General features: G+C 45.9%; 1 protein-coding gene across 1 annotated transcript; it reads right to left on the bottom strand.

The window, feature by feature from the left end:
* Positions 1-2,130: 2,130 nt before the first annotated feature.
* On the bottom strand, positions 2,131-11,921 carry POU2AF3 (POU class 2 homeobox associating factor 3). Its single transcript, XM_014785181.2, has 5 exons — positions 11,900-11,921; positions 9,859-9,953; positions 5,800-5,854; positions 4,162-4,391; positions 2,131-2,754 (listed from the first exon to the last, which is right to left on the bottom strand). Exons 1-5 carry the CDS (start codon positions 11,904-11,906, stop codon positions 2,383-2,385), a joined length of 759 nt encoding a protein of 252 aa, XP_014640667.2. The 5' UTR covers positions 11,907-11,921; the 3' UTR covers positions 2,131-2,382.
* Between the last annotated feature and the right edge of the window lie 2,533 nt (positions 11,922-14,454).

The following is a 14,454-nucleotide window of genomic DNA, read 5'->3' as shown; positions in this document are numbered from 1 at the left end:
CAGATGCCTGGGCCCTACCATAGACTTACTGCTCATGTTTTCTCACACCGAGGTGTAGGCATCTGTATTTTGTCCAGCTTCCCAGGCATATGTTGATGAGAGGCATTCTAGGTTGTCCCAGTGCTGCTGTAGGGGTCCTGAGCTGTTCTGTGTGAGGTGAAGTGGTTAAGAGACTGGTGGGCAGCATCCATCCACTTCACACTGTGCCAGGTGACCAGTTGGCTCAAATTTTTGAAAAAGTCTTAAAGATCATTTTAAGGTAGAGTTATTTGTCATGATGCACAGTAGCTATATAAGCCCTTGTCTCACATTCTTTTATGAATCTCAATCCATACTAGATTTAGGCAAAAACTAAGGCAATGTAAAGAAAGAACAAGAAACAAAGAGGTGGGAAAATGTTCTCTGTGAGAGCTGCAAGATAGCTGATTCAGAAGGCAAAGGATAGAAGTAGGGAATCAAAAAAAAAAGGAATGGCATCCAGGAGAGGGATATTTTGGTGCCAACCACTGGACATCTTTGGGTTCTCTGCTCTTTGTCCCTTTGGGACAGCTGCGGGGGTGGGGTGGAGGGTAAGCAGGAACTTTGGTCTGTGTGAAGAGATATTTTTGACAACAGGCCAGTTTCAATTTAGTTTGAAACTATTAAAAATGTAGTTTTATTGGCATCTCAGAAAGGTGGTAATTGTTCTGTTTCCCTGGCACATCTAATTCTGTGAGACAGGTTGCAACTTGTCCTGTTTGCCCAAGCTTTAGTGGAGTCCCCAGGGAGGGGACAATCAGACAGTGTCATTTCGAAAGCATATCTGTCTCCTGATTGAAAGAGGCCCACTGAAGTGGCAGTTGGTCAGCTTCTTCCCTTTGGTCCCCAAATAGGGGACTCTGGCAACTCTTGTGCTTGGCATGTTTATATCCTGTGGATAGTTCAGCCCTTCTGGTGAGCTCTGACTAGTTGTCATGGGGACACACCTTTGTGTGTATGAGGAAGTTAGGGTTTAATAGAGGATGATTCCACAGGTTCCTGAACAGTCTTTCACAAATGGTGGCTCAGATTTTTCACCCCCAGAGAATGAGTAAAAAGCATGGCTTTGGTGTCCTTCAGACCAAAGCTCTGGTGCTCATTGGCTGTGTGACATTGGGCAGGTGACTTAACATCTCTGAGCCTCAGACTCCTCATTTTGTTATCAATGTTGTTGTGAAGATGAAATAAGACTAAGTGTGAGAGGCCCTTAGATAATTCTGGCACACAGGAAGGGCTCAGAAAATGGTAGCTGTGGCCAGTGCCAATGGTGCCAGTATTGCTGCCATTGTGCTGAACCTTGGGACATGGGAAATGCCCCCCAGACTTCACTGCAGGGATTAAGTCCTGTGTCTTCATGCCCTCCGCAAACAGGATTTAACAGTACAGTCTAGCATAGGTAGCTTAAGTAACTCATTTTCATCTTGAAAGATGGTTGTGCTTGTTTAAATAGATTGATCAGAGGAAGTAAACTCTGAAATTCAGTTGTAAACAACATGGTCAATCCAATAAATCAATCTGTAAACACGAAGGATACATATTTAAGGACTTAAAGCAGAAATTCATATGTAAAGTATTTCTATATAAAGGTACATATAACGTATTTATAATGAATTCTAAGCTTTGTGATACATCAGCTGCATGGCAGCTCTCAAGAGAAAGATCAAGTATTTGCCCAGAAAGTTTACAAAACAATACTTTGGAAATGAAAAAGAATTATCTACAGGTTAACATCGCTGTAGGTAAGATGTGCTTTTTGGTCATATTAATATTTCATTGGCTGATGTTAGATATGAGAGACTAATGATTCATAAACGTCTTTCTCTGATGTTGGTCCAAGACGTACACTCTCATTTAGAGGTGAGGCCGACTTTCCCTCTTCAGCCACCACAGCTGTGTCTACCCTCCATCGCCTGGGACCCAAGGCATCCCATCACATTAAAATAATTTTAAATTCATGAGTAAGTGAGATTAAACTACTGAAGAGTAATTAGTGATTTCCAGAATTAATTGATATTCTAACCAATTGGAAAGTAATAGTGGAAAATTAAAAAAAGAAATCAACATTTGATAATACAAAATTATTTATTAGTAAAAAAATTAGTATTTGTTCGTTACACAGAAAAGTCAAACAACTGAACATTCCCTACAAAAATTTTAACTATAAGCATACAAAGTACGAGTGGAACCACGACTGGGTCTGAGGACTTCACGTTTATGCCTAAATTAGTGTCAGAAAGTTGAAAATGGTGACATGTAAACCGTGCTTGTGATATTTTGTTAACAGGTTGCATATTTTGAGTTGTCACTTGGAGTGGTAGAAAAGTAGATATACACACGCCATGTTCCAAATGAATGTGATTTCTATTAACTATAGCAGATGTCACAGTTTGTTTCCCTTTTATAGAAATCACTGGTTCCTGCTGCTGAGGGAGCAAAGTTCACATAATCTGTGCTGGGATAGGAAAAATACTCTGACGCTCTGATGGTGTCCAAGTGTTCTGCCTCACAGGACGCACAGTAGCAGACAGAGGTGGTGGCTGAGGAGAAGCAGTCATACTGGGCATGAGAGGGCAGGAGAGGGTAGGAATAGTCTTCTGAGGGATAGCCACAGTTTCTGGTGTCCAGAGAAGGGGGAGAATTGTAATTCTCCGGAACATATGACGGTAGCTGAGCTGGCGAGTAACTGTAGTCTAAGGAACCAGAAAGAGTGGAGCAATCTGAAGGCGATCCGGGGGTCTACAGAAATAAAAACCAAGGAACAAAGAGCTTGATAACTTAGACAGGATTAAAAGAACTGAATAGAGTGGATTTATTAACCCAGGGTAAGAACATTAGGGATAAAAAAAAAAAAACACAACAGAACACCCAACCCAACCCAAGTCTGCAGAAGTAATTTTATTTGCTGACTGTGTGATTTCATGATACCACATTCTATATTTACCTATTTCTTTCCCAACAATAAACTGCCTTGCTCCACTGGCTGCCTTTGTTATAACCATACTTAAGAGGATGCTTTGTTCTTAAACCATAAAATCCCATTGTGCTCCCCGTCACCTGCACATCAAATCCTGCTGCGTGTCACAGTATAAGCTGCAGGTGGCTCCGTGGATGTTTCTCCACACCCTTGACTGGAGAACAAGGTGAACATACACAGGTAGAACTGGGATCCTCAATGACCCACCGTCTGGGAGACTCTAAGATGCGAAACTACTCTCACTGTCACTAAAGTCTTGTTCCCTGAGGAGAAAGGTGTATTCTGCTTTCTCTTAAGTGGGTCTATAGTTATTACTGACAAAGCCTAATTTGGAAGCTAGAAGGGAACTGGATGACTGGGGCCTTGTATGCATATTCTGTGCAGTTAACTTCCTATCCCTTTAAAATTTAGTCTGATACCTACACAGACTTTTGACAAACCAAAAGAAAAAAGTATTTACATTTTTTAAAAACTACTTTTTAAGGTTAAAAAAAAACTATAAGAGTATCTAAAAGACATCTAAAACAACTGGTATCTACTAATGGAAACCTTACTCCATTTTAAATGATAACATGTTTTCAAATGTTTGAGGTCCATCAAGAACAGACAAGCCAAATTCTTTCAAGTACTCGGGCTTCATTTTTCACTAACCATCTCAGACCCAAAACAGTCCTTTGCCTGTAGCAGACAAAACAACCAGTTAGTAGAACCACTTTAGTGTCAAAATAAAACAAAAATTCCTCATCAGGATGACAGTTTGGTACTGTGTAGAAAGAGCCTTAATTCCATTTTCAAGAACTCAAAAATCCAAGGGCTGTTGTTGAAATGAGTGATTTCCAAATGAGTAGATGTCTTAACTTTACAGTTTTATAAACATTACATGAATATTGCCAGGAAAACTTTTTATTGCCACACACCAACTTACTTGGGCGTAGCCAACTTGGGAAATCATTATTACTGCACGTGTGTATCCAAAAGTTTGTGCCCTGCAATGTGTGGCTATTCCCACCTCCATTGAGTTTTAAATGGTTGTCTGCTTGTTTCCTGGATAATTTCCTTGCTGATGGTGTTTGTGTGATTTCTCATGAGATTATGCGAATTCCCTTACAAAGCATTACTACCCCATAGTAAGCAATAATCAGGTTTTGTAAAGAACTGAGATAAATTACCAGGCTCTGGTTAAAGCTGAAAGGGGCAGCCTGGAAGCTGTCTGGGAAGTAGTGTGGAGTACTTTGCATGGAATTGAGCGGAGGGTCTGGGTGTGTCTCTGTCTGAAGGTAGGAATCAAAGATCTGGTCGAGGTAGCTCGGGTTTTCTTCACAAGAAACACAACTGGGAAATTCTCGGGGTTGAAAATAATTAGGCGTGGAAGAAATCGGTTCAGGCTCAAAATACAGTCCTAGAAGAGAAAGGAAAACGACAGATTTTTTTGTTTAAAAATTGCACTTATGGATTTGAATGGAGTTCTATTCTATATTCTGAATATTTACTATGTCTAGGGGAAAGGGGGGTTTAAGAAATTCTTGAAAAGTAAACAGGCAGGTAATTTGGAGTTTTTAGTTGCCTTAGCTAATTCAAGTCCCAAGGAAATGAATCTGGTTAATAATGTGGAAATTGGCTGTAAATGTGCCTAGGGCAAAAATAAAAGAATGGTGATCCAACCTGCAGCCAATTGTCACAGTCAAATGGCTCAAGATTCCACTTTCTTGGACTATGAAGCATCTACTCCGGCCCCTGTCTTGCAGTTCAAGTAAACCTCTCAGAAGTAGCTTACAGAGTTGTTGGAGGCTTTAGGAAAAGTTCTGATGCCATGGCACAGAATCCTCTTGATTTAGGGTTATTGCTTTCCCAAACTTTTCACACTGACTCAGTAACTTAAATTTCGAGGATTGATATAAATGGCAACACAAATTATAAAAATGGAAGCCAGGAATGTAGAGTACAAGTTAGTATTACTTGTTTCAAATTACAAAAAGCAAAAATGTTTTCTTAGTGAATATGTTAACATGATAATGAAATTAATATAGATTGTTAAATACCAAACAAGAATAATTCTGAAAACATGATTCCTTTTCCATTTTGGTATTAATAGGCCCAATTTCTGATTATTACCCTTAAATGCTCAAAGAAGATAGGTTTAGAGTGTGTCCATCAGAGGGACGACGGAACACTGGATTTTTTGAAGTCTCAAGGTTCCTTTAAGGTGAAGTCAAAGTGGCACATTCAGTGGTGAGCGACCATAAGCACAGGTTTCCTTATATATGACCTCCTTAAACTCTTGGCTGTTGAGTGGCATAGGTAGGAGTGTTTATGTAATAGAGTTATTCGTATTGGGCTGAGAAAACTTACACTTGTTTGAGCTGCTTTCTGGGAAGAGAGAAAAGGAGAGGGAAGCCCCTGTCGGCTAGAGACTAAATCAACAAGGGCAAAGGCATTCTTCTAGGATCTCAGAATGTTCTGTATTCCATCTAACAATACACTAAAAAATATAAATTTCTGAAAACAATTCTGCTCTTTTAATCAAGCTTAGGTACTTGGAGACAAGGACCTGGACTAAATGTGAAGAACAAACTCCTGGGACAGAGCAGACAGCAGAGAATAGACAGTTCAGAAAGGAGGACACAATTTTGCACTTGTTTCCTTGCTGGGTTTGCATCTGGAGTGACTATGCATTTTTCACCTTCTGATTGGTTGGATTCCAATTAAATGGTGGTGCCTCTTTTAACCCCTAAATCAAGCACTGAAAGGCTTTCTAGATGGACCTTTGAAAGAGCTTGTGAGGGAATTGTAATGCTGGCTGTACTGACCTGCAGAAGATGGTGCGACTGAGTCGGACAGGTGGACACGGCTGCCTCCAGACAGCTGCCAAAGCAAGAATATGACCATAAAGCAAAGTGAAATAAAAGTTCTGTAAAAGGAAAGTTAAGACATTTTGACGTGAACTATGTTGCTTTCTGCTCTAAGGTAAGCCAGATTCTTTCTTCTAAAAAGACTTGCTGTTGTTAGATACAACCAATGTTATATTTTATTTAGATTCAATTTTTATGTTTGCTGGGGGATTTTTTCCTAATATCAAATTCTCCCACTTAAATTTTAAAGGTTATTAATTTTAACAAAAAATTAATTTAAATGATTTTTATATTACAGAAATGTAACAGTTTGAGAAAACTCAGTGAAGAGCCTTTCTATTAAACTATTTAAAATTAATGAGAACCAACATTTATTTAATCTCAACTATCTATAACTTTGTCAATCATTTTCCTCAAAATTTTCATATACTATCTGGTGGCTTAGCCTTAGGAATTTTTTTTCCCAAAAGGACACAATTCTGAACTTTGTTAATCCTGGATAGCTCAAAATATTCACATGTTCTTACTAGCTATGAAATATTAAAATAGAAAATGTTTTCTTAAAGCTGTAATCAGTAAGCTGGAGCCTATCTACATTTCTAGTTAATGGTCAGGAAATATTTAACTCTGTATTTTCTTTTACTATTTTCTATAAAAGTTGCTTTTTTCACTATAAGGTTTAGATACTTAAAGTTTATGAGACTGTTCCTATTTAAAGTCAAGCAGCCTTTATCTTCCAGTTGAATTGATAATTGTACTAAACGAGTAATGTAGGATTTTTTTTTCCCCCTTACGTTGCAGGTGGTGGCTTTAAAGTTTAAAGGGACCAGCATTGCTCTGTGATTCTGTGCTGGGAAGCTGAGCTCACCACACCTCTCTCTTGGGTTACAGGGTGTACTTACTCCTGTCCTCCTAGCCACTGGGAGACTGCACTGTCAGCCACTGCTGAAAAAGGAGGTGGTGTTAATTTTGAAAATGATCCATGCTGTAATGTCATGAACCAGGAAGCTGGAATCCTTCACCAGCTCTGTATGCAAATATTTGGCTGCAGCTTGAGCTAAAGGACTTGGAAGGGGTGGGTTTTAAAAAATCTGCTTCGTTGTGGAGCTCTCATTAACCCCCTTTGTCCCCCGAATGGTGTGTTTGTCTGCCTCCCTATGTTATCTCCCTCAGGTATGTTTACAATATCCTACTTGATATGATCTTTCTAGTCATGGGTTCACTTTCTACTTTGCTCCAAGAATACAAAGAAAGGCACCTCTTTCTTAGATTTCAAACAGCACAAAAATCCACAATCTACAATTTATAACAACACATCAAGGCTGTTTAAAAAAAAATTAATGGTAAAAAAAAAGGGTAAATTATATCTTTTGATGAGTACTAACTCAAGTTTCCTTTTATCCTAAAGGGAAAAGAATTGTGTGTGTGTGTGTGTGTGTGTGTGTGTGTGTGTATGTGTAGGACTGTTTGCAAATTATCTGGCCAAAATAAGTTTTTAAATGAAATTTACAAATCTGGCATGCACGTGTTTCTCCTGGCACTGTTTGAGATCCTGATATTTGTCTCAATCTATAACTTCCATTCACGATTGCCTTCTTAAAATTTCAAATTGTGGATCCTACTCTGACTTTATAACAGATTAAGATAAATTTCTTCCTGCTTTGTATATTTGATAAAATTAACTCTCTCCTTGGCTTAAAGCTTCCCAGAGGGGTCCTTCAACCATCGAACAAATTGGAGATCATCTCTGTTAAACCAGAAAGATCTACACCAAGAAGCAGGCAATACATCATCTCCTGGGATCTGCCATCCTTCCCTACTGACTATACCCTCACAGCTTTCCTAGAATCCCAGATCCTTCTGATGGTTCCCAGTGAGGGATTTTACATCTGCTCTTGTAATTAAACCATCTCTGTGTTACTCCTACATGCCTGTGAAGGCATGGGAAGATAGAATCTTCCAGGAAGCCAAGTAAAGCAGGCTTTGCTCTGAATGTTCCTGCAAGGCACTGGTTCAGAAGTACTGCTTTATTATTTCTCAGGGGGAAATTCAGAAAAACTTAGATAAGTCACACTGCTCCAGGGAACAGATACTGGTCAGATACACGATGAAATGTTTTACCCATGCTCTTCATTCCTGTGGCTAGCTAACAAGGGAACAGTAGCCAAACCAACCTGGAAGAGGCCAACAGCAATAAAATCGCTATGCCCAAAATGAGACTTCTCCAGGTGCAGCTGAAGCAGAATTCTACCATGTACTAAAGCTCCTTAATGAAAGATTACATTTTGTTATGAACATCTTGATGATTTTTTTTTTTCACTCCAGAAGCATTTCCCAGTTCCCTTGTTCCTGGTTTTATTAATTTTATAACCATCTCTGAATTGAAGAGTTGATGGTTGAGGCTACCAGTCCTGCTCAGCACAGCTCGATCTGCAGAAAGATGAATTTAGGGAACCAATAGGTGGGAAGTTTTTTTTATATTAAGAATAAGAAGACCTTGGTCTTATTTCTAGCTCTACCACAAGTAACTGCAAGACTTTGAACTTTAGCTGTAATATAAGCATAGAGATCCCTAATCTACTTACCTCCTGTGGTTGTTATAAGACCTAAATGAAACCATGAATGTACGAAAGTGCTTTAAAAGAACCACTGTAAAACCCTATAAAAATGCAAGGAAGTTTTACTGCGTTAGCTGAAATTCTGCATACAAAAGTACTAACATCTCCAGCAAATGTAATATTTGTGCCGTACGTGCCACAGCACAGCGAACTCACACCTGAACTCAATTCTAAACTCTGAGAAAAGGCTGTGAATGAACATTACTGAACAGCTGGCTTTCAATCCTTGGTTGTAATTTTATTTTAGTCACTTTTCACAAATGATAATTATGATAGCTAACATTTTGTGGGCACTTACTAAGCGGAAATCTTCTATGTGTTTTCTATGCAATAACTCATTTAACCCTCACAAAATCCTATTATCTCCAGTTTAAAGATGAAGAAACTGAGGCAAGTGAGACTGAATAATTTGCTAGAGGATACACACCACGGAGGAGCTGAGAACCAGTCCACAGGTTCTAGAACTTGTGCTCACTGCCCCTACATCATTAGCCTCTTCCCACAAAGGCCCATTTCATGAAGTCATGCGTTGCACATAGCATCAGGTACAAAAACCATTGTGGGGCAGATGCCAATAAGCTTGAGACAACACCAATCCTAACACTGGCAATATGGGCCCCATCTGTAATTTCCTAAATCCACACCCAAACCAAGCCACAAGTAATGGTATGATGAATTGCCCTCTCTTGGAGGATAATCTTAGCTAGTTTGTTTGGTTCTGCTGCTGCCCTGAGCGATCCTGGCAGCACTATCTGTTTTAGGACGTATATAAAGTGGCAGGTACCCTTGTGACTGCCCAGATCCATCTCGTCATAACCGAAACTGCTTCCGGCTTCATTCCATCATAAGGAGGTAGTTCTATATTCTAAGCTGTCTCCTTTGCAGATACATGGCCCCTTTCTGCCGGGAACTTTCAGTGCCTGGTGATTTACAGATAAATGACCTCTGAGGCTGGGTTCTCGAAGAATGAGGAGGGAGGGGGGGATGTTTCACAGAGATTCCCTCCTTGAAGGCCTCCCTAAAATGAAATGAGTTTCTGGGAGAGATTTTCTTTGGATATGCGAGGGCACATACACTGTCTTCCTAACAGAATAACGACTTACGTACCTGCTGGCTGCTCCTCTCCTTGCACAGGACCAACAAGCCCTTGATGCTTAACTATGATCAGTGAGGAGTGGGCTCCCCCACATCCTGAGCCCCACAACATGCCCCAGCTGTTCTTTGTGGCTTGCTGTGATGTACTGGGATGAAGCTGGGCACAGAAGTCATAAGAACAGCTGAGGAAGGCCAGGTCTGGAGAGGGCGACTGGGTCCTAGGGCGGCCTCCTATACCTTCCCAGACACAGGGCTGAATGAGGCTGAACGAGTTGGGCTGAACGAGTGAAAGGTTTATGCTTACGGTTCCCCCTGAGGCTGCCTGGTGTGCCCTTCTCTGCTGCAGCAGCTCCTTCACCGTGATCTTCACCCGGACACCTTGATACACTTTCGGTTTTTCTGGGGAAAGGCAACTGAGTCAGTGGTCAAGTGCATGGTTTGGGGTGTGGAGGTCCTCTTTATAGACTACAGCACCTCAGGTCAGGTTTCTAGGTTTGGAGATTGCAAAGAGAATGCTAAAAGACAGGTGGGAAAGAAACTCAAATTTCTCAAACTTGAAAGGATGAAGCTCTAGAGGCTGGGCAGGTGTCCAGGGCCCCAGTGGGGACAGAACCTATGGAAATCTGTGGGGCCACCCACCTCAGGCTGGGCCCTCTCCTTAAACCACTAGCACACAGGTTTTTCTGCTTAGGAATGTGGAGACCAGTCTAGGAGAGCTCCCCATCTTGGCTAAGTTAGGGGAACCTGGTGTTCTGGGCCCAGCCTGCTGGCCTGGGAAAGGGTATTATGGACCTGGGGAGGGGCTGGGCGCTGGAGCAGGGGCGCTCTCTCTGATCTGAGTAGCTGCCCTAGCCCACCCCACCGGGATTCTCCCACTCGTGTGCAAGCTCTGAGCCCCTTCCTTTTCCACCAGACCAGGCGTGGCTCCTGGGGAGGCTCCGACCTCTATGTGCCCTTGGTCTGAAAGCCAGCCCTGGGGCAGGCAGCGGACAGGTGCGGTTTGGCGAGCTTTGCCCTTGGGCCGGTGAGGGACCTGCTACACTGACCCAGTAAAGGGACCAGGCCCAGGGACATCCCTCCCTCCGTCCCGTCTATCTTTTCCTTCTGCCTTCTCTCCGTCGCCCCTTTTCTCCGCCTTTGCCGCTCTCCATCTTTTTTCCTCCTCCCTCCTTCGGCCCCGCTCCTGCTCTCTTCTCTTCTCTCCCCACCCCCTCCCTTTCTGGTGCAGGCATTTCTCCGCGGCGCACGGAGGCTCCGAGTCGAGTCCGCGCGGCGCGAGCTCCGGGAAGGCCGGGCCGGGCCCCCGAGGATCGCGCACTCCATCGGGAGGCCGCCCTCCGGAAGGGGCCGCCCTTGGGGCTGGCGGGGCCGGGCGGGACTGCCGCGCTCGCGGGAGAGGCCGAGCGCAGGCCGGAGGGGTCGGCGGGCAGAGAGTGCCTGCGCGCCGGGAGCGGGGGCAGCCGCGGCCCCGGGCGGGCCCCGCTGAGCCGCAGTGAGTAGGTTGGGCCGGGCTGCTAGGCCACGCCGGGCCGGGCGAGCTTTCGAGGTTGGGGGTGGCCACAGGAGTCCAGTGCTACTCCGGCCCTGACCTCGACCCTGGAGCGTGCGCTGGGGGAATCGCGCGGGGAGGGGCCACAGGCCCCGCGCCTTGGGGCGGCCGCGCGATCAGCCTGGGCGCTTGGGGACAGTGCCAGGCCGCCAGCGCCTCGCCTGGTCACTGCGGAGACCGCAGCCGGACAGCAGGCAGCCCCCCTGGCCATGTCCCAGGAGCTAGGGGTCTCCCTAGCAATGGAGGTTGCGCTAGTCGTCGCCCAGACACAGGGAATCCCGTGCCCGGCCCTCAGGGCCTGGGCGCCGCGCCCTCTCCGCGGTCCAGTCTCTCCTCCCAACTTGCCCGCCTGGGTCGCGGCTCTGCAGGTAGCGGGCGCGGCTCGGGGTCGCACAGGGACCGCCACAGCTCAGGCGTGTGCGCCCGGCGCGCCCTGCTCGCGTCCCGGCCTCACCGTGAGCCTCTAGCTCCCCCAGCCGCCGCTTCTGGGCGCGCAGAGTACGCGCCGCGAAGTCCCAGGGTCACAACTGTGGCAAAGTGGGAGGACGGGTGGGGGACCGGGGTACACGGACGTCCGCAGCGGCCAACTCGGCCTCTGGACCTCTGCCCTTGGGAGCAGGTGCCGAATGGGAGCGGCCACAGCGTGGCCCGGGCCCTCTCAGGATCCCGGGCTCATACTTGCATGCCCTGACTTCGTGCCTCTCTGTTCTATGCAGGAGAAGCTGTGGAAATACACTGGGATCGAAACGCCCCTGGCCCGCATGACCCCACCCCAGGAGAAGCAGCCCAGAGTTACCGGACATCGTGGTCAGCAGAAGCTGGGCCGGTGGCTGGATGCTGCAGCTGCAGGGACTTTGCGCCTAGGAGGGCTCCTGTGCAAGGAGAGAAGCAGAGATGCAACATTTTTAAAGTTTCACAAAGCATCCAGTTGCACCCAGGTTCCTGGAGCAGGAGACAAACAGAATTAATGTTTTATACCTTCGGGTATAGGTTTGAGTTTTTTCCCCCTCATGCCAAGTATTTAAAACCTCTAGAAACCCATGATTTGACAATCAATGATTGCGCGATACTTTCAATTTGAATATTCAAAGGCTTAACAAAATGGACTATCTTCTGCAGAAATCCTGCACACAGGCACCCCACAGAGAGTCCAGAGAAACAGGGAGTGAGACCCCTTTGGGTCCTGGCCCCTGCTTTTATTGTATTTTGAGCATTTTGCCCACCTTCCCACAGACAGATCAGGAGTCCTCAAAGATGCTCTGTATTTCTGCCTCAAAGGCAGCTCCAGGGGCTCTGAGGGACTTAGGCTGCTCTTCATGACCACCTGAGCCAGGCTGGCCAGCCACACTGATTCCCACATCCCCAAACTCCGTTTTAAGGGAAAATCTCAGGTTTTGGGGAGTGAACTTGGCAGCCAGTAGGTGTGGCATGGCAGAGAGTCACTGTGGGCCCGGGTTGCAGGCCGGAGGCCCGGCAGAGGCCTTAGCTCTGCACCTCATCTCCTTCTGCCCCGCCTGGCCACGTGCCGGCTTCCCTTCCCTTTGTGCCACTTTCTGTCTGGGCCCCAGACACTGGGGTTTGCATAGAGAATACCTGCCCAGTAAGACCCTTTGTTCCTCCCCAAGGAGCTGGGGATGCCTGTGGGGCCTCGCCCTTCAGAGATTTTCTGAGGCTGCTGTTTCTTCACTGTAAAGTTCCCTCTTCCCTCCTCCTTCTCCCTCTAGAGCCATGCCTGCCTTTTAGCTGCAGGAGCATGTATTGAGAAACAGTGATAAGCTTGGCTCCTGCTCATTTTAGCTGAAAGGACGTGGATTTTGTTCAGGCCTTCATACGTTGGGGTGAGAGGGCTTTGAGGTCAGGCTGCCCCTGTGGTCCAGGCCCGCGCGTCTCTCAAATAACTGGGACTGTGCTGGGTTATGTTTTCCAAGCACTGGCTCTGCCTCTTTCGTGTGATTTGGAAGCTTGAGAAGATAGGAGTGATCCAGAGAGGGAGTGAGTGCCAGGCCAAATCCTCTCATGGCCCTGAGGGGAGGGGGCAGCCCTAGAAGACAGAGAGACAGGGGGGTTCCCTTGTCTGTCATTTGGGGTTCCCAAATGAGCCAAGACATTCCCCTGATACCAGGCCAGGCGATGGTTAGAGGCCTCTGCTCTATGTTGCCTGAGTTCTCTGAAATGCACTAAGTGGAGTTGAGCCCCACGGACCACCAGAAAAAGACCTGAATGCCCGATGCAGGGTGGAGCGTTCAGAGAGCGGGGAATGGGGCTCTCTGAGAGTGACAAGACACCAGAGTCTGTGATGGATAAGACTTGCTTGGCAACTGAAGCCAAGTCTCTGGGGGAAGGGATGAGGGCTGGGAACACATGAGGTGGCACCTGACCTTGGAGGGCAGGCTGGGGTGTGTTTGTCTCCAGCCCAGCTGGAATCCATCAGCTTCGAGAGCTTCTTTCTCCAAAGGCTCCTGAGCCTGTGTCCTGAGTTTTCCTGATGGAGGTCAGGCTGAGGCAGACTTGGGAAGAGGGGAAGGACACTGGGAGTTCAGAGAGCCCCTAGGTCCTTTCTCCCTGCCCTGCCCTGCCTGGGCTCTGCACCCCCTGAATGAACAGGGAGCAAAGCAGCGTGGAATTAGGGATGTCTCTCGTCCTCCTAGCTTCTTCCATTACTTCTTCTCTCTTTTGCCTTCCTCCTTTTTGTTTTACTTATTTTTGGGTTTGCTTTTTACAATCTCCCACTTTGTCCTTTCTGTTAATTTTTTTCCGAGTTTCTTTTTCTTTGTTTCTCTTCCTGTCACTGCTTTCGTCTGTCTCTTGTCTGCATTGCTGTTTTTTCTCCCTGGCCCCTTCTGCATCTCTGTTTTCCCCTGTTGAGGGTGCTGTCTCATTTTTTTAGGTTTAATCTCCTTCCAAGCCTCTCCTTTTGTGTGGAGATGGACAGGGATGGCAGGAGGCCATTGAGTTCCCTTGGCAACATCACTGAGGTTGATGCTGATGATTGGCTGCCCTGTAGATAGGGCAGGCAGGGCTAGGTGAGCTCACTGGAAGTCTGTAGGGACAGCAAAGAACTCTTTGTCCCTTCCTCCAGGAGCCTCTGCCTGAACCATGCAGCAGTTCTGGGGGCTTCTCTGTTGGCCCCTGCTGCTGGGATGGATGTTCTAGTGTGATTGCTGGCCAGCAACTTCAGAAAACGGGGTTTCCCCTGGCCTGAGCCCTGTTTGGAGAAAGAAGCCTCCCAGTTTTTAGCCTAACGTTGAGGAATTTTGGTTCCTGCTGTTTCTATAATTGCAAAACCCCAGCACAGGTATAAGAGCTGAATGCCATGCTTGTGGGGGTAAGGGAGAATCCTTTCTAAATGCC

This window comes from Ceratotherium simum, chromosome 7 (assembly GCF_057802395.1).
Source record: "Ceratotherium simum simum isolate JZ-2026a chromosome 7, ASM5780239v1, whole genome shotgun sequence".
Classification (NCBI taxonomy): Eukaryota; Metazoa; Chordata; class Mammalia; order Perissodactyla; family Rhinocerotidae; genus Ceratotherium; species Ceratotherium simum.
The sequence above is the reverse complement of the archived record's forward strand: the minus strand, read 5'-3'. Positions and strand labels throughout refer to the sequence as shown.

What these genes read in the sequence shown, in the direction of transcription:
- POU2AF3 (XM_014785181.2), bottom strand. An exon ending in AGGCAGCCTCAGGGGGAACC is followed by an intron (nt 5,855 to 9,858) that starts GTAAGCATAAAC and finishes TTGCTTTGGCAG; the next exon opens with CTGTCTGGAGGCAGCCGTGT. An exon ending in AGTCGCACCATCTTCTGCAG is followed by an intron (nt 4,392 to 5,799) that starts GTCAGTACAGCC and finishes TTTCTCTTCTAG; the next exon opens with GACTGTATTTTGAGCCTGAA.